This window comes from Lagopus muta, unplaced genomic scaffold (assembly GCF_023343835.1).
Source record: "Lagopus muta isolate bLagMut1 unplaced genomic scaffold, bLagMut1 primary scaffold_120, whole genome shotgun sequence".
In the NCBI taxonomy this organism is placed as follows: Eukaryota; Metazoa; Chordata; class Aves; order Galliformes; family Phasianidae; genus Lagopus; species Lagopus muta.
This window is the reverse complement of record NW_026040186.1, coordinates 1-20,251: the sequence shown is the minus strand read 5'-3', so window position 1 is coordinate 20,251 and position 20,251 is coordinate 1. Positions and strand designations below refer to the sequence as shown.

The 20,251-nt window shown below is 58.5% G+C and overlaps 1 protein-coding gene across 1 annotated transcript in view; it reads left to right on the top strand.

The window, feature by feature from the left end:
- The window catches only part of LOC125687624 (sodium/glucose cotransporter 2-like), a gene marked incomplete at its 3' end in the record, with an annotated part of 32,003 nt that extends 11,756 nt beyond the window's left edge, over positions 1–20,247 (top strand). Inside the window, exons 3-7 of the mRNA XM_048932848.1 lie at positions 7,107–7,211; positions 9,624–9,683; positions 13,973–14,077; positions 15,873–15,978; positions 19,741–20,247. Coding sequence (XP_048788805.1) covers positions 7,107–7,211; positions 9,624–9,683; positions 13,973–14,077; positions 15,873–15,978; positions 19,741–20,247 — 883 coding nt within the window. The remainder of the gene's footprint in view (positions 1–7,106; positions 7,212–9,623; positions 9,684–13,972; positions 14,078–15,872; positions 15,979–19,740) is intronic.
- Between the last annotated feature and the right edge of the window lie 4 nt (positions 20,248–20,251).

Genomic DNA, 20,251 nt, shown 5'->3' with positions numbered 1-20,251 from the left:
GCGCTGTGGGTCCCATGGGTGCTATGGGTGCTATGGGTGCTATGGGTCCCATGGGTGCTATGGGTGCTATGGGTCCCATGGGTGCTATGGGTCCTATGGGTGCTATGGGTCCCATGGGTGCTATGGGTGCTATGGGTGCTATGGGTGCTGTGGGTCCTATGGGTGCTATGGGTGCTATGGGTCCCATGGGTGCTATGGGTGCTGTGGGTGCTGTGGGTCCCATGGGTGCTATGGGTGCTATGGGTGCTGTGGGTGCTATGGGTGCTGTGGGTGCTATGGGTCCTATGGGTGCTATGGGTGATATGGGTGCTATGGGTGCTGTGGGTGCTGTGGGTGCTGTGGGTGCTGTGGGTGCTATGGGTCCCATGGGTGCTATGGGTGCAATGGGTGCTATGGGTGCTATGGGTGCTATGGGTCCTATGGGTGCTATGGGTGCTATGGGTGCTATGGGTCCCATGGGTGCTATGGGTGCTATGGGTCCCATGGGTGCTATGGGTGCTATGGGTCCCATGGGTGCTATGGGTGCTATGGGTGCTGTGGGTGCTGTGGGTGCTATGGGTGCTGTGGGTCCCATGGGTGCTATGGGTGCTATGGGTGCTATGGGTGCTGTGGGTCCCATGGGTGCTATGGGTGCTATGGGTCCCGTGGGTGCTGTGGGTCCCATGGGTGCTGTGGGTCCCATGGGTGCTATGGGTGCTATGGGTCCCATGGGTGCTGTGGGTCCCATGGGTGCTATGGGTGCTATGGGTGCTATGGGTGCTGTGGGTCCCATGGGTGCTATGGGTGCTATGGGTCCCATGGGTGCTGTGGGTGCTATGGGTGCTATGGGTGCTATGGGTGCTATGGGTGCTGTGGGTCCCATGGGTGCTATGGGTGCTGTGGGTCCCATGGGTGCTATGGGTGCTATGGGTGCTATGGGTGCTATGGGTGCTATGGGTCCCATGGGTGCTATGGGTGCTATGGGTGCTATGGGTGCTGTGGGTCCCATGGGTGCTATGGGTGCTATGGGCGCTATGGGTGCTATGGGTGCTATGGGTCCCATGGGTGCTGTGGGTGCTATGGGTGCTGTGGGTCCCATGGGTGCTATGGGTGCTATGGGTGCTATGGGTGCTGTGGGTGCTGTGGGTGCTGTGGGTGCTGTGGGTGCTATGGGTCCCATGGGTGCTATGGGTGCAATGGGTGCTATGGGTGCTATGGGTGCTATGGGTCCTATGGGTGCTATGGGTGCTATGGGTGCTATGGGTGCTATGGGTCCCATGGGTGCTATGGGTGCTATGGGTCCCATGGGTGCTATGGGTGCTATGGGTGCTATGGGTGCTGTGGGTCCCATGGGTGCTATGGGTGCTATGGGTGCTGTGGGTGCTGTGGGTGCTATGGGTGCTATGGGTGCTGTGGGTCCCATGGGTGCTATGGGTGCTATGGGTGCTATGGGTGCTATGGGTGCTGTGGGTCCCATGGGTGCTATGGGTGCTATGGGTCCCGTGGGTGCTGTGGGTCCCATGGGTGCTGTGGGTCCCATGGGTGCTATGGGTGCTATGGGTGCTATGGGTGCTGTGGGTCCCATGGGTGCTATGGGTGCTATGGGTGCTATGGGTGCTATGGGTGCTATGGGTCCCATGGGTACTATGGGTGCTATGGGTCCCATGGGTGCTGTGGGTGCTATGGGTGCTATGGGTGCTATGGGTGCTATGGGTGCTATGGGTGCTATGGGTCCCATGGGTGCCATGGGTGCTATGGGTGCTATGGGTCCCATGGGTGCTATGGGTGCTATGGGTGCTATGGGTCCCATGGGTGCTATGGGTGCTATGGGTGCTATGGCTCCCATGGGTGCTGTGGCTGCTATGGGTGCTATGGGTGCTGTGGGTGCTATGGGTGCTATGGGTCCCATGGGTGCTATGGGTGCTATGGGTGCTATGGGTGCTATGGGTCCCATGGGTGCTATGGGTGCTATGGGTGCTATGGGTGCTATGGGTGCTGTGGGTGCTATGGGTCCCATGGGTGCTATGGGTGCTGTGGGTGCTATGGGTGCTATGGGTGCTATGGGTGCTATGGGTGCTGTGGGTCCCATGGGTGCTATGGGTGCTATGGGTGCTGTGGGTGCTATGGGTGCTGTGGGTGCTATGGGTGCTATGGGTGCTATGGGTCCCATGGGTGCTATGGGTGCTATGGTTGCTATGGGTGCTATGGGTGCTATGGGTCCCAAGGGTGCTATGGGTGCTATGGGTCCCATGGCTGCTATGGGTGCTATGGGTGCTATGGGTGCTGTGGGTCCCATGGGTGCTATGGGTGCTATGGGTGCTATGGGTGCTGTGGGTGCTATGGGTGCTGTGGGTGCTATGGGTGCTATGGGTGCTATGGGTCCCATGGGTGCTATGGGTGCTATGGTTGCTATGGGTGCTATGGGTGCTATGGGTGCTGTGGGTGCTATGGGTGCTATGGGTGCTATGGGTGCCATGGGTCGCATGGGTGCTATGGGTGCTATGGGTGCTATGGGTCCCAAGGGTGCTATGGGTGCTATGGGTGCTATGGGTGCTATGGGTCGCATGGGTGCTATGGGTGCTATGGGTGCTATGGGTGCTATGGGTCCCAAGGGTGCTATGGGTGCTATGGGTGCTATGGGTGCTATGGGTGCTGTGGGTGCTATGGGTGCTATGGGTGCTATGGGTCCCATGGGTGCTATGGGTGCTATGGGTGCTGTGGGTGCTGTGGGTGCTATGGGTGCTGTGGGTGCTGTGGGTGCTATGGGTGCTGTGGGTGCTGTGGGTGCTATGGGTGCTATGGGTGCCATGGGTGCTATGGGTGCTATGGGTGCTATGGGTGCTATGGGTCCCATGGGTGCTATGGGTGCTATGGGTGCTGTGGGTGCTGTGGGTGCTATGGGTGCTATGGGTGCTATGGGTGCTATGGGTCCCATGGGTGCTATGGGTGCTGTGGGTGCTGTGGGTCCCATGGGTGCTGTCGGTCCCATGGGTGCTATGGGTGCTATGGGTGCTATGGGTGCTATGGGTCCCATGGGTGCTATGGGTGCTATGGGTCCCATGGGTGCTATGGGTGCTATGGGTGCTGTGGGTCTCAATGGGTGCTATGGGTGCTATGGGTGCTGTGGGTGCTATGGGTGCTATGGGTGCTATGGGTGCTATGGGTGCTATGGGTGCCATGGGTGCTATGGGTGCTATGGGTGCTATGGGTGCTATGGGTCCCAAGGGTGCTATGGGTGCTATGGGTGCTATGGGTGCTATGGGTCCCATGGGTGCTATGGGTGCTGTGGGTGCTATGGGTGCTATGGGTGCTATGGGTGCTATGGGTCCCATGGGTGCTATGGGTGCTATGGGTGCTGTGGGTGCTATGGGTGCTATGGGTGCTATGGGTCCCATGGGTGCTATGGGTCCCATAAGTGCTATGGGTGCTATGGGTGCTATGTGTCCTAAGGGTGCTATGGGTGCTATGGGTGCCATGGGTGCTATGGGTGCTATGGGTCCCATGGGTGCTATGGGTGCAATGGGTGCTATGGGTGCTATGGGTGCCATGGGTGCTATGGGTGCTGTGGGTGCTATGGGTGCTATGGGTGCTATGGTTGCTATGGGTGCTATGGGTGCTATGGGTCCCATGGGTGCTATGGGTGCTATGGGTGCTATGGGTGCTGTGGGTGCAATGGGTGCTATGGGTCCCATGGGTGCTATGGGTGCTGTGGGTGCTGTGGGTCCCATGGGTGCTGTGGGTCCCATGGGTGCTATGGGTGCTATGGGTGCTATGGGTGCTATGGGTCCCATGGGTGCTATGGGTGCTATGGGTCCCATGGGTGCTATGGGTGCTATGGGTGCTGTGGGTCTCAATGGGTGCTATGGGTGCTATGGGTGCTGTGGGTGCTATGGGTGCTATGGGTGCTATGGGTGCTATGGGTGCTATGGGTCCCATGGGTGCTATGGGTGCTATGGGTGCTATGGGTGCTATGGGTCCCATGGGTGCTATGGGTGCTATGGGTCCCATGGCTGCTATGGGTGCTATGGGTGCTATGGGTGCTGTGGGTCCCATGGGTGCTATGGGTGCTATGGGTGCTATGGGTGCTGTGGGTGCTATGGGTGCTGTGGGTGCTATGGGTGCTATGGGTGCTATGGGTCCCATGGGTGCTATGGGTGCTATGGTTGCTATGGGTGCTATGGGTGCTATGGGTGCTGTGGGTGCTATGGGTGCTATGGGTGCTATGGGTGCCATGGGTCGCATGGGTGCTATGGGTGCTATGGGTGCTATGGGTCCCAAGGGTGCTATGGGTGCTATGGGTGCTATGGGTCGCATGGGTGCTATGGGTGCTATGGGTGCTATGGGTGCTATGGGTCCCAAGGGTGCTATGGGTGCTATGGGTGCTATGGGTGCTATGGGTGCTGTGGGTGCTATGGGTGCTATGGGTGCTATGGGTCCCATGGGTGCTATGGGTCCCATAAGTGCTATGGGTGCTATGGGTGCTATGGGTGCTGTGGGTGCTGTGGGTGCTATGGGTGCTGTGGGTGCTATGGGTGCAATGGGTGCTATGGGTGCTATGGGTGCTATGGGTGCTATGGGTGCTGTGGGTGCTATGGCTGCTATGGGTCCCATGGGTGCTATGGGTGCTGTGGGTGCTGTGGGTGCCATGGGTGCTATGGGTGCTATGGGTGCTATGGGTGCTATGGGTCCCATGGGTGCTATGGGTCCCATGGGTGCTGTCGGTCCCATGGGTGCTATGGGTGCTATGGGTGCTATGGGTGCTATGGGTCCCATGGGTGCTATGGGTGCTATGGGTCCCATGGGTGCTATGGGTGCTATGGGTGCTGTGGGTCTCAATGGGTGCTATGGGTGCTATGGGTGCTGTGGGTGCTATGGGTGCTATGGGTGCTATGGGTGCCATGGGTCGCATGGGTGCTATGGGTGCTATGGGTGCTATGGGTCCCAAGGGTGCTATGGGTGCTATGGGTGCTATGGGTCGCATGGGTGCTATGGGTGCTATGGGTGCTATGGGTGCTATGGGTCCCAAGGGTGCTATGGGTGCTATGGGTGCTATGGGTGCTATGGGTGCTATGGGTGCTATGGGTGCTATGGGTGCTATGGGTGCTATGGGTCCCATGGGTGCTATGGGTGCTGTGGGTGCTGTGGGTGCCATGGGTGCTATGGGTGCTATGGGTGCTATGGGTGCTATGGGTCCCATGGGTGCTATGGGTGCTATGGGTGCTGTGGGTGCTGTGGGTGCTATGGGTGCTGTGGGTGCTATGGGTGCTATGGGTGCTATGGGTGCTATGGGTCCCATGGGTCCCATGGGTCCCATGGGTGCTGTGGGTGCTATGGGTGCTATGGGTGCTATGGGTGCTGTGGGTGCTATGGGTGCTATGGGTGCTATGGGTGCTATGGGTGCTATGGGTGCTATGGGTGCCATGGGTGCTGTGGGTCCCATGGGTGCTATGGGTGCTATGGGTGCTATGGGTCCCATGGGTGCTATGGGTGCTATGGTTGCTGTGGGTCCCATGGGTGCTATGGGTGCTATGGGTGCTATGGGTCCCATGGGTGCTATGGGTCCCATGGGTGCTATGGGTGCTATGGGTGCTATGGGTCCCATGGGTGCTATGGGTGCTATGGGTACTATGGGTGCTATGGGTGCTATGGGTGCTATGGGTACTATGGGTGCTGTGGGTGCTATGGGTCCCATGGGTCCTATGGGTGCTATGGGTGCTGTGGGTCCCATGGGTGCTATGGGTCCCATGGGTGCTATGGGTGCTATGGGTGCTATGGGTGCTATGGGTGCTGTGGGTGCTGTGGGCGCTATGGGTCCCATGGGTGCTATGGGTGCTATGGGTGCTATGGGTGCTATGGGTCCCATGGGTGCTATGGGTGCTGTGGGTGCTATGGGTGCTATGGGTGCTATGGGTGCTATGGGTGCTATGGGTCCCATGGGTGCTATGGGTGCTATGGGTCCCATGGGTGCTATGGGTGCTGTGGGTGCTGTGGGTGCCATGGGTGCTATGGGTGCTATGGGTGCTATGGGTGCTATGGGTCCCATGGGTGCTATGGGTGCTGTGGGTCCCATTAGTGCTATGGGTGCTATGGGTCCCATGGGTGCTATGGGTGCTATGGGTCCCATGGGTGCTATGGGTGCTGTGGGTGCTGTGGGCGCTGTGGGTCCCATGGGTGCTATGGGTGCTATGGGTGCTATGGGTCCCATGGGTGCTATGGGTGCTATGGGTCCCATGGGTGCTATGGGTCCTATGGGTGCTATGGGTCCCATGGGTGCTATGGGTGCTATGGGTGCTATGGGTGCTGTGGGTCCTATGGGTGCTATGGGTGCTATGGGTCCCATGGGTGCTATGGGTGCTATGGGTGCTATGGGTCCCATGAGTGCTGTGGGTGCTGTGGGTCCCATGGGTGCTATGGGTGCTATGGGTGCTATGGGTCCCATGAGTGCTGTGGGTGCTATGGGTCCCATGGGTGCTATGGGTGCTATGGGTGCTGTGGGTGCTATGGGTGCTGTGGGTGCTATGGGTCCTATGGGTGCTATGGGTGATATGGGTGCTATGGGTCCCATGGGTGCTATGGGTGCTATGGGTCCCATGGGTCCCATGGGTGCTATGGGTCCCATGGGTGCTGTGGGTCCCATGGGTGCTATGGATGCTATGGGTGCTATGAGTGCTATGGGTGCTATGGGTCCCGTGGGTGCTATGGGTCCCATGGGTGCTATGGGTCGCATGGGTGCTATGGGTGCTGTGGGTGCTATGGGTGTTATGGGTGCTATGGGTGCTATGGGTGCTATGGGTCCCTATGGGGCGCTATGGGTCTCAATGGGTGCTGTGGGTCTCTACGTGTTCTATGGGTGCTATGGGTGCTGTGGGTTCTATGGGTGCTATGGGTGCTATGGGTGCTGTGGGTCCCATGGGTGCTATCGGTCCCATGGGTGCTATGGGTGCTGTGGGTGCTATGGGTGCTATGGGTCCCTATGGGGCGCTATGGGTCCCATGGGTGCTATGCTTTCTATGGGGTTTATGGGGTCTATAATGGTTATGGGTGCGGCGCCGTCGCGCCCTGATGCCGTCGCTCGCTGATGCCGTCGCGCCCTGATGACGTCACTTCCTGTTCCCCCCCCCTTCCAGGTCGGCTCGTCGCTCTTCGCCTCCAACATCGGTTCCGGCCATTTTGTCGGCCTGGCCGGGACGGCGGCGGCCAACGGCATCGCGGTCGGGGGATTCGAGTGGCACGTGTGGGGCCGAGCGACTGCGCCCCATAGCGCCCCATAGCGACCCATAGCGACCCATTGAGACCCATAGCGACCCATAGCGCCCCATAGCGACCCATAGCGGCCATAGCGACCCATAGGGACACATAGAGAGCCATAGCGCCCCATAGCGGCCATAGCGACCCATAGGGACACATAGCGACCCATAGAGACCCATAGAGACCCATAGCGCCCCATAGCGCCCCATAGCGCCCCATAGCGCCCCATAGCGGCCATAGCGCCCCATAGCGGCCATAGCGACCCATAGGGACACATAGCGACCCATAGCGCCCCATAGCGCCCCATAGCGGCCATAGCGCCCCATAGCGGCCATAGCGACCCATAGCGCCCCATAGCGCCCCATAGCGGCCATAGCGACCCATAGGGACACATAGCGACCCATAGCGACCCATAGAGACCCATAGAGAGCCATAGCGCCCCATAGCGACCCATAGCGCCCCATAGCGACCCATAGCGCCCTATAGCGGCCCATTGAGACCCATAGCGCCCCATAGCGACCCATAGCGCCCCATAGCGCCCCATAGCGACCCATAGGGACACATAGCGCCCCATAGAGACACATAGAGAGCCATTGAGACCCATAGCGCCCCATAGAGACCCATAGCGCCCCATAGCGCCCCATAGCGCCCCATAGAGACACATAGAGAGCCATTGAGACCCATAGCGACTCATTGAGACCCATAGCGACCCATAGCGACCCATAGCGCCCCATAGAGAGCCATAGTGACCCATAGAGAGCCATAGCGACCCATAGAGACACATAGAGACCCATAGAGACCCATAGCGCCCTATAGCGACCCATAGCAACCCATAGAGATACATAGCAACCCATAGAGACCCATAGCGCCCCATAGCGACCCGTAGAGTCACATAGAGAGCCATTGCGCCCCATAGAGACACATAGCGACCCATAGCGCCCCATTGCGACCCATAGAGACACATAGAGAGCCATAGCGCCCCATAGAGACACATAGCGACCCATAGCGCCCCATAGCGACCCATAGCGACGCATAGCGCCCCATAGCGACCCATTGAGACCCATTGAGACCCATACAGACCCATAGCGCCCCATAGCGCCCCATTACGACCCATAGCGCCCCATTGCGACCCATAGCGCCCATAGGGACCCATAGAGACCCATAGAGACACATAGGGACCCATAGAGACCCATGGAGACCCATAGAGACCCATAGAGAGCCATAGCGACCCATTGCGACCCATAGAGAGCCATAGCGACCCATAGTGACATATAGAGCCCCATAGGGCCCCATAGAGACACATAGCGCCCTATAGCGACCCATAGCGACCCATAGCGACCCATTGACACCCACAGAGAGCCATAGCGCCCCATAGCGCCCTATAGAGACCCATAGCGGCCCATAGCACCCCATTGAGACCCATAGCGACCCATAGGGACCCATAGCGACCCATAGCGACCCATAGAGACCCATAGCGACCCATAGAGACACATAGAGAACCATAGCGCCCTATAGCGCCCCATAGCGGCCCATAGCGACCCATAGCGCCCCATAGAGAACCACAAAGACCCATAGAGACCCATAGCGCCCCATAGAGACACATAGAGACACATAGAGACCGATAGAGACCCACAGCACCCCACAGGGACACATAGCTCCCCATTGAGACACATAGGGACCCATAGAGACACATAGAGACCCATAGCGCCCCATAGAAACCCATAGAGACCCATAGCGACCCATAGCGACCCATAGCGACCCACAGAGCCCCATAGAGACCCACTGAGACCCATAGAGACCCAGAGTCCCACAGAGACCCATAGAGCCCCATAGCGACCCACTGCGATCCATAGCATCCCATAGGGACCCCATAGCGACCCCCATAACCCAGCCCCACATCCCCACCCCATAACCCCACACCCCAGCCCCACATCCCCGCCCCATAACCCCATAACCCTGCCCCACATCCCCACCCCATAACCCCACAGCCCAGCCCCACATCCCCACCCCATAACCCCACACCGCAGCCCCACATCCCCACCCCATAACCCCACAACCCTGCCCCACATCCCCGCCCCATAACCCCACACTCCAGCTCCACCCCACATCCCCACCCCATAACCCCACAACCCTGCCCCACATCCCCACCCCATAACCCCACACCCCAGCCCCACATCCCCACCCCATAACCCCACACCGCAGCCCCACATCCCCACCCCACAACCCCACACCGCAGCCCCTCATCCCCACCCCATAACCCCACAACCCTGCCCCACATCCTCACCCCATAACCCCACACCCCAGCCCCACACCCCAGCCCCACATCCCCACCCCACAACCCCACCCCTTTGCCCCACAGCCCCATAACCCCGTCTCTCTTCCCGCCCCACACGCAGGCGATGTTTATGGTGCTGCTGCTGGGTTGGATCTTCGTCCCCATCTACATCAGGGCTGGGGTGAGTCCATGACGTCACCCCCCTCCCCCATGACGTCACCCCCCTCCCCCATGACGTCACCCCCCTCCCCCATGACGTCACACCCCCCCCCCCCTTGATGACGTCACCCCCTCCTTTATCATGGCTCCCCCTCCCTGATGACGTCAACCCCCCCCCCCCCCCCCTTTGACGTCATGGGTCTCTATGGCTCTTTATGGGGGTCTATGGGTCTCTATGGGTCTCTATGGGTCTCTATGGGTCTCTATGGGGCTCTATGGGGCTCTATGGGGTCTATGGGTCTCCATGGGTCTCTATGGGTCTCTATGGGGTCTGTGGGGTCTCTATGGGTCTCTATGGGTCTCTATGGGGCTCTATGGGGTCTATGGGTCTCCATGGGTCTCTATGGGTCTCTATGGGGTCTGTGGGGTCTCTATGGGTCTCTATTGGATCCCTATGGGTCCCTATGGGTCTCTATGGGTCCCTATGGTTCCCTATGGGTCCCAGCGGGTTGCTATGGGTCCCTATGGGTCCCCATGGGTCCCTATGGGTCTCTCTGGGTCCCTATGTGTCCCTATGGTTCCCTATGGGTCGCAGCGGGTCGCTATGGGTCTCTATCGATCCCTATGGGTCACAGTGGGTCGCTATGGGTCTCTATGGGTCTCTATGGGTCTCTATGGGTCCCTATGGGTCTCTATGGGTCTCTATCGATCCCCATGTGTCCCTATGTTTCCCTATGGTTCCCTATGGGTCACAGCGGGTCGCTATGGGTCCCTATGTTTCCCCATGGGTCCCTATGTGTCCCTATGGGTCCCTATCGATCCCTATGGGTCCCTATGGGGTCGCTATGGGTCGCTCTGGGTCCCTATGGGTCCCTATGAGTCTCTATGTGTCTCTATGTGTCCCTATGGGTCTCTATGGGTCCCTATGGTCCCTATGGGTCTCTATGGGTCCCTATGTTTCTCTATGGGTCTCTATGGGTCTCTACGGGTCCCTATGGGTCTCTACGGGTCCCTATGGGTCCCTATGGGTTTCTATGTGTACCTATGGGTCTCTATGGGTCCCTATGGGTTCCTATGGTTTTCTATGGGTCTCTATGAGTCCCCATGGGTCCCTATGGGTCCCTATGTGTCCCTATGTGCCCTATGGCTCCCTATGGGTCGCAGTGGGTCGCTATGGGTCCCTATCGATCCCTATGGGCCGCAGTGGGTCGCTATGGGTCTCTATGGTTCTCTATGTGTCCCTATGGGTTCCTATGGTTTTCTATGGGTCTCTATGGGGTCTCTATGGGTCTCTATGGGTCCCTATGTTTCTCTGTGTCCCTATGTGTCCCTATGGTTCCCTATGGGTCGCAGCGGGTCCCTATGGGTCCCTATGGGTCTCTATGGGTCCCTATGGTTCTCTATGGGTCTCTTTGGGGTCGCTATGGGTCTCTATGGCTCCCTATGGGTCGCAGTGGGTCGCTATGGGTCCCCATGGGTCCCTTTGGGTTCCTATGGTTTTCTATGGGTCTCTATGGGGTCTCTATGGGACTGTATGGGGCTGTATGGGTCTCTATGGGGTCTATGGGTCTCCATGGGTCCCTATGTGTCCCTATGGGTCCCGATGTGTCTCTATGGGTCTCTATGGCTCCCTATGGGTCCCTATGTGTCTCTATGTGTCCCCATGGGTCCCTATGGGTCCCTTTGGGTCCCTATGGGTCGCAGTGGGTCGCTATGTGTCCCTATGGCTCCCTACGGGTCGCAGCAGGTCGCTATGGGTCTCTATCGATCCTTATGTGTCTCTATGGGTCCCCATGGGTCCCTATGAGTCTGTATGGGTCCCTATGGGTCCCTATGGTTCCCCATGGGTCCCTATGTGTCCCCATGGGTCCCTATGTGTCCCTATGGGTCTCTATGGGTCCCTATGGGTCCCCATGTGTCTCTATGGGACCCTATGTGTCTGTATGGGTGTCTATGGGTGTCTATGGGTCTCTATGGGTCCCTATGTTTGTCTATGTGTCTCTATGGGTCTCTATGTGTCCCTATGGTTCCCTATGGGTCGCAGCAGGTCCCCATGGGTCTCTATGGGTCCCTATGAGTCCCTATGTGTCCCTATGGGTCTCTATGGGTCCCTATGGGTCTCTATGGGTCCCTATGAGTCTCTATGTGTCCCTATGGGTTCCTATGGTTTTCTATGGGTCTCTATGGGGCTCTCTGGGTCTCTATGGGGTCTCTATGGGACTGTATGGGGTCTAGGAGTCTCTATGGGGCTCTATGGGGCTCTGTGGGTCTCTATGGGTCCCTATGTGTCTCTATGTGTCCCTATGGTTCCCTATGGGTCGCAGTGGGTCGCTATGGGTCTCTATGGATCCCTATGTGTCCCTATGGGTCTCTATGGTTCCCTATGGGTCTCTATGGGTCCCTATGGATCTCTCTGGGTCCCTATGGGTCTCTATGGATCCCTATGGGTCTCTATGGGTCTCTATGGATCCCTATGTGTCCCTATGTGTCCCTATGTGTCCCTATGTGTCCCTATGGGTCCCTATGGGTCTCTATGGGTCCCTATGTTTCTCTATGTGTCCCTATGGCTCCCTATGGGTCGCAGTGGGATGCTATGGGTCTCTATCAATCCCTATGGGTCCCTATGGGTCCCTATGGGTCCCTATGGGTCTCTATGAGTCTCTATGGGTCCCTATGGTTCCCTATGGGTCCCAGCGGGTTGCTATGGGTCCACATGGGTCCACATGGGTCCCTATGGGTCTCTATGTGTCCCTATGGGTTCCCATGGTTTTCTATGGGTCTCTATGGGTCTCTATGGGGCTCTATGGGGCTCTATGGGGCTCTATGGGGCTCTATGGGGCTCTATGGGTCTCTCTGGGCTTTTTGGGGTGTCTATGGGTCTCTATGGCTCCCTATGGGTCGCAGTGGTTCCCTATGGATCCCTATGTGTCCCTATGTGTCCCTGTGTGTCCCTATGAGTCTCTATGGGTCTCTATGGGTCTCTATGGGTCTCTATAGGTCCCTATGGGTCTCTGTGGGTCTCTATGGGTCTCTATGGTTCCCTATGGGTCTCTATGGGTCCCCATGGGTCTCTATGTGTCCCTATGGTTCCCTATGGGTCGCAGTGGGTCGCTATGGGTCCCCATGGGTCCCTTTGGGTTCCTATGGTTTTCTATGGGTCTCTATGGGGTCTCTATGGGACTGTATGGGGCTCTATGGGTCTCTATGTGTCCCTATCAATCCCTATGGGTCTCTATGTGTCTCTATGGCTCCCTATGGTTCCCCATGTGTCCCTATGGGTCCCTATGGGTCGCAGTGGGTCGCTATGGGTCTCTATCGATCCCTATGGTTCGCAGTGGGTCGCTATGGGTCCCTATGTGTCTCTATGGGTCTCTGAGGGTCCCCATGAGTCCCTACGGGTCTCTATGGGTCCCTATGAGTCTCTATGGAACCCTATGGTTCTCTATGGGTCCCTATGGGTCCCTATGTGTCTCTACGGGTCCCTATGGGTCCCTATGGGTCTCTATGTGCCCCAATGCTTCCCTATGGGTCCCTATGGGTCGCTATGGGTCTCTATCTATCCCTATGTGTCTCTATGTTTCCCTATGTGTCTCTATGTGTCCCTATGGTTCCCTATGGGTCGAAGCGGGTCTCTATGGGTCTCTATGGGTCCCTATTGGTCTCTATGGGTCTCTATCTCCCTATGTTTCTCTATGTGTCCCTATGGGTCCCCATGGGTCCCTATGTTTCTCTATGGGTCCGTATGGCTCCCTATCGATCCCTATGGGTCCCCATGGGTCTCTATGGGGCTCTATGGGTCTCTCTGGGCTTTTTGGGGTGTCTATGGGTCTCTATGGCTCCCTATGGGTCTCTATGGGTCTCTATGGGTCCCTATGGGTTCCTATGGTTTTCTATGGGTCTCTATGGGTCCCTATGGGTCCCTATGGGTCCCTATGGGTCCCTATGGGTCCCTATGGGTCTCTATGTGTCCCTATGGGTTCCTATGGTTTTCTATGGGTCTCTATGGGGTCTCTATGGGACTGTATGGGGCTCTATGGGGTCTATGAGTCTCTATGGTCTCTATGGGGCTCTATGGGGCTCTGTGGGTCTCTATGGGTCTCTATGGTTCCCTATGGGTCTCTATGGGTCCCCATGGGTCTCTATGTGTCCCTATGTGTCCCTATGGGTTGCAGTGGCTCCCTATGGGTCGCAGTGGCTCCCTATGGGTCGCAGTGGGTCGCTATGTGTCTCTATGGCTCCCTATGGGTCGCAGTGGGTCGCTATGGGGCTGATGCCGTCCCCCCACCCTTCCCCCCCCCTGCACCCCCCCAGGTCACCACGATGCCCCAATACCTGCGCAAACGCTTTGGCGGCGCCCGCATCCAAATCTGCCTCTCGCTGCTGTCGCTGCTGCTCTACGTCACCACCAAGATCTCCGTCAGTGGGGCGCGGGGGGGGGGGGTGTGGGGAATGTGGGGCTGGGGGTCTCTATGGGGCTCTGTGGGGTCTATGGGTCTCTATGGGGCACTATGAGTCTCTATGGGGCTCTATGGGGCTCTATGGGCTCTGTGAGGTCTATGGGTCTCTATGGGGTCTCTATGGGTCTCGATGGGTCTCTATGGGCTCTATGGGTGTCTATGGGTCTCTATGGAGCTCTATGGGGTCTCTATGGGTCACTGTGGGTCTCTATGGGGTCTCTATGGAGCTCTATGGGGCTCTATGGGGCTCTATGGGGCTCTATGGGGCTCTGTGACTCTCTATGGGGCTCTATGGGGTCTCTATGGGGCTCTATGGGGCTCCATGGGGCTCTATGGGGCTCTATGGGGTCTATGGGGCTCTATGGGGTCTCTATGCGGCTCTATGGGGCTCCATGGGGCTCCATGGGGTTCTATGGGGTCTATGGAGCTCTATCGGCTCTGTGGGGTCTATGGGGCTCTATGGGGTCTCTATGGGGCTCTGTGACTCTCTATGGGGTCTCTATGAGTCTCTATGAGTCTCTATGGGGGATCTATGGGTCTCTATGGGGGATCTATGGGGCACTATGAGTCTCTATGGGGCTCTATGGGGCTCTGTGACTCTCTATGGTGTCTATGGGTCTCTATGGGGTCTCTATGAGTCTCTATGGGGCTCTATGAGTCTCTATAGGGTCTATGGGGCTCTGTGGGGATCCATGGGGCTCTATGGGGTTCTATGGGTCTCTATGGGGTCTTTATGGGTCTCTATGGGGCTCGTCTCTATGGGGTCTCTGTGGGGCTCTGTGGGGCTCTATGGGGTCTATGGGGTTCTATGGGGTTCTATGAGGTCTATGGGTGTCTATGGGGCTCTATGGGGTTCTATGGGATTCTATGGGATTCTATGGGGTCTATGGGATCTCTATGAGTCTCTATGGGGTCTCTATGTGGCTCTATGGGGCCTCTATAGGTCTCTATGGGGCTCTATGGGGTCTCTTTGGGGTCTCTTTGGGGTCTCTATGGGGCTCTATGGGACTCTATGGGGCTCTTTGGGGCTCTATGGGTCTCTATGGGACTCTATGGGATCTCTATGTGGCTCTATGGGGCTCTATGGGTGTCTATGGGTGTCTATGGGGCTCTATGGGGCTCTGTGAGTCTCTATGGGATCTATGGGTTCTATGGGGGCTCCATGAGTCTCTATGGGGATCCATGGGGCTCTATGGGGTTCTATGAGTCTCTATGGGTCTCGATGGGGCTCCATGAGTCTCCATGGGTCTCTATGGGTCTCTATGGGGCTCTATGGGGCTCTATGGGTTATATGGGGTCAATGGGGCTCTATGGGGCTCTATGGGGCTCAGTGGGGACTCCATGGCATCTGTGGGGTCTCTATGGGGCTCTATAGGGTCTATGGGGCTCTATGGGTCGCCGTGGGTCCCTATGGGTCCCTATGGGTCCCTATGGTTCGCTATGGGTCTCTATGGGTCTCTATGGGTCGCTATGGGTCCCTATGGGTCCCTATGGGTCCCTATGGGTCCCTATGGGTCGCTGTGGGTCCCTATGGGTCCCTATGGGTCTCTATGGGTCTCTATGGGTCGCTATGTGTCGCTATGGGTCCCTATGTGTCGCTATGGGTCGCTGTGGGTCGCTGTGGGTCGCTATGGGTCGCTGTGGGTCGCTATGGGTCGCTGTGGGTCGCTGTGGTTCCCTCCGTCCCCTAACAGCGCTCCGCGTCCCCCTGCAATGCGGCTCCCGGCCGGCAGGGGGCGCTGTCCGTCCCGCAGGTGGATCTGTTCTCGGGCGCCGTGTTCCTGCAGGCGGCGCTGGGCCTGGAGCTGTACGGAGCCGTGGGGGCGCTGCTGGGGGTCACCGCCGTGTACACCATCACTGGTGGGGGGGGGGACGGGGGGACGGGGAGCGATAAGGGACAAACTGGGAGCGATGGGGGACAAACTGGGAGCACTGGGAGCGATGGGGGACAAACTGGGAGCGATGGGGGACAAACTGGGAGCTGAACTGGGGGCACTGGGGGCACTGGGAGCCGAACTGGGAGCACTGGGAGCGATTAGAGCTGAACTGGGAGCTGAACTGGGAGCGATGGGAGCTGAACTGGGGGCACTGGGAGCTGAACTGGGAGCTGAACTGGGAGCACTGGGAGCTGAACTGGGAGCGATGGGAGCCGAACTGGGAGCACTGGGAGATGAACTGGGGGCACTGGGAGCTGAACTGGGAGCACTGGGAGCTGAACTGGGAGCGATGGGAGCCGAACTGGGAGCTGAACTGGGAGCGATGGGAGCTGAACTGGGAGCACTGGGAGCCGAACTGGGAGCACTGGGAGCGATGGGAGCCAACCTGGGAGCCGAACTGGGAGCGATGGGGGACAAACTGGGAGCAATGGGGGCCAAACTGGGAGCGATGGGGGACAAACTGGGAGCACTGGGAGCGATGGGAGCTGAACTGGGAGCTGAACTGGGAGCACTGGGAGCTGAACTGGGGGCACAGGGAGCCGAACTGGGAGCACTGGGAGCACTGGGAGCTGAACTGGGAGCTGAACTGGGAGCGATGGGGGCCGAACTGGGAGCGATGGGGGCTGAACTGGGAGCGATGGGAGGTGAACTGGGAGCACTGGGAGTGATTGGAGCAGAGCTGAGAGCTGAACTGGGGGCACTGGGAGCTGAACTGGGAGTGATGGGAGCTGAACTGGGAGTGATGGGAGCTGAACTGGGAGCACTGGGAGCTGAACTGGGATCACTGGGAGCTGAACTGGGAGCACTGGGAGACGAACTGGGAGCACTGGGAGCCGAACTGGGAGCACTGGGAGCGATGGGGGACAAACTGGGAGCACTGGGAGCTGAACTGGGAGCGATGGGGGCACTGGGAGCAGAACTGGGAGCACTGGGAGCAATGGGGGCCAAACTGGGGGCACTGGGAGCTGAACTGGGAGCTGAACTGGGAGCTGAACTGGGAGCACTGGGAGCTGAACTGGGGGCACTGGGAGCACTGGGAGCGATTGGAGCAGAGCTGAGAGCTGAACTGGGGGCACTGGGAGCGATTGGAGCAGAGCTGAGAGCTGAACTGGGGGCACTGGGAGCAATGGGGGCCAATCTGGGAGCACTGGGAGCGATGGGAGCTGAACTGGGAGCCGAACTGGGAGCACTGGGAGCGATGGGGACCGAACTGGGAGCACTGGGAGCTGAACTGGGAGCACTGGGAGCGATGGGGGCCAACCTGGGAGCTGAACTGGGAGCTGAACTGGGAGCTGAACTGGGAGCACTGGGAGATGAACTGGGGGCACTGGGAGCGATGGGGGACAAACTGGGAGCACTGGGAGCGATGGGAGCTGAACTGGGAGCACTGGGAGCTGAACTGGGAGCCGAACTGGGAGCGATGGGGGACAAACTGGGAGCGATGGGAGCTGAACTGGGAGCACTGGGAGCGATTGGAGCAGAGCTGAGAGCTGAACTGGGAGCACTGGGAGCTGAACTGGGAGCACTGGGGGCACTGGGAGAGATTAGAGCTGAACTGGGAGCGATGGGGGACAAACTGGGAGCACTGGGAGCCGAACTGGGAGCACTGGGAGCTGAACTGGGAGCACTGGGAGCAATGGGAGCAGAGCTGGGAGCCAAACTGGGAGCACTGGGAGCGATGGGGGCCAAACTGGGGGCACTGGGAGCGATTAGAGCTGAACTGGGAGCACTGGGAGCTGAACTGGGAGCACTGGGAGCTGAACTGGGAGCACTGGGAGCGATGGGGGACAAACTGGGAGCACTGGGAGCTGAACTGGGAGCACTGGGAGCTGAACTGGGAGCACTGGGAGCGATGGGGGACAAACTGGGAGCACTGGGAGCTGAACTGGGAGCGATGGGGGACAAACTGGGAGCACTGGGAGCTGAACTGGGAGCGATGGGGGACAAACTGGGAGCGATGGGGGACAAACTGGGAGCACTGGGAGCGATGGGGGACAAACTGGGTGCGATGGGAGCCAAACTGGGAGCACTGGGAGCTGAACTGGGAGCAATGGGGGACAAACTGGGAGCGATGGGGGACAAACTGAGAGCGAAGGGGGACAAACTGAGAGTGATGGGGGACAAACTGGGAGCACTGGGAGCTGAACTGGGAGCACTGGGAGCGATGAGGGACAAACTGGGAGCACTGGGAGCCGAACTGGGAGCACTGGGAGCGATGAGGGCCAATCTGGGAGCACTGGGAGCGATGGGAGCCGAACTGGGAGCCGAACTGGGAGTGATGGGGGACAAACTGGGAGCACTGGGAGCACTGGGAGCTGAACTGGGGGCACTGGGAGCACTGGGAGCTGAACTGGGAGCACTGGGAGCGATGGGAGCTGAACTGGGAGCACTGGGAGCTGAACTGGGAGCGATGGGGGCCAATCTGGGAGCACTGGGAGCGATGGGGGACAAACTGGGAGCGATGGGAGGTGAACTGGGAGCACTGGGAGACGAACTGGGGGCACTGGGAGCTGAACTGGGAGCTGAACTGGGAGCACTGGGAGCCGAACTGGGAGCACTGGGAGCACTGGGAGCGATGGGAGCTGAACTGGGAGCACTGGGAGCTGAACTGGGAGCGATGGGGGCCAAACTGGGAGCACTGGGAGTGATGGGAGCTGAACTGGGAGCGATGGGAGCCGAACTGGGGGCACTGGGAGCTGAACTGGGAGCACTGGGAGCGATGGGGGACAAACTGGGAGCGATGGGGGACAAACTGGGAGTGATTGGGGCCAAACTGGGAGCACTGGGAGCGATGGGGGCCAAACTGGGAGCACTGGGAGTGATGGGAGCTGAACTGGGAGCGATGGGAGCCGAACTGGGAGCACTGGGAGCTGAACTGGGAGCACTGGGAGCGATGGGGGACAAACTGGGAGCGATGGGGGACAAACTGGGAGTGATTGGGGCCAAACTGGGAGCACTGGGAGCGATGGGGGCCAAACTGGGAGCACTGGGAGCCGAACTGGGAGCACTGGGAGCAATGGGAGCCGAACTGGGAGCGATGGGGGACAAACTGGGAGCGATGGGAGGTGAACTGGGAGCGATGGCAGCCAAACTGGGAGCACTGGGAGCGATGGGGGACAAACTGGGAGCACTGGGAGCCAAACTGGGAGCACTGGGAGGTGAGCTGGGGGCACTGTTAGCTGAACTGGGAGCACTGGGAGCTGAACTGGGAGCAATGGGAGCTGAACTGGGAGCGATGGGAGCCGAACTGGTGTTACTGGTGCTCCTTACTGGTCCTTACTGGTCCTTACTGGTCTTTACTGGTCTTACTGGTGCTCCTTACTGGTCTTACTGGTCCTTACTGGTGTTACTGGTCCATACTTGTCCTTACTGGTCCTTACTGGTGTTACCTGTGCTCCTTACTGGTCTTACTGGTCCTTACTGGTCTTACTGGTGCTCCTTACTGGTCTTACTGGTTACTGGTCTTACTGGTCCTTACTGGTGTTACTGGTGCTCCTTACTGGTCTTACTGGTGCTCCTTACTGGTGCTCCTTACTGGTCCTTACTGGTGTTACTGGTGCTCCTTACTGGTCTTACTGGTCCTTACTGCTCCTTACTGGTCCATACTGGTCCTTACTGGTCCTTACTGGTGTTACTGGTGCTCTTTACTGGTCCATACTGGTCCTTACTGGTGTTACTGGTGCAGGCGGGCTGACAGCCCTGATGTACGCTGACATGGTGCAGAGCGCCGTCATGGTGGGCGGAGCCTCCGTGCTGGCGGGATACGGTTCGTACTGGTCCATACTGGTCCATACTGGTCCTTACTGGTCCATACTGGTCCATACTGGTCCTTACTGGTCCTTACTGGTCCATACTGGTCCATACTGGTCCTTACTGGTCCTTACTGGTCCATACTGGTCCTTACTGGTCCTTACTGGCCCTTACTGGTCCATGCTGGTCCATACTGGTCCATACTGGTCCATACTGGTCCATACTGGTCCTTACTGGTCCATGCTGGTCCATACTGGTCCATACTGGTCCTTACTGGTCCATGCTGGTCCATACTGGTCCATACTGGTCCTTACTGATCCATACTGGTCCATACTGGTCCATGCTGGTCCGTACTGGTCCATACTGGTCCATACTGGTCCTTACTGGTCCTTACTGGTCCTTACTGGTCCATACTGGTCCATACTGGTCCATACTGGTCCATGCTG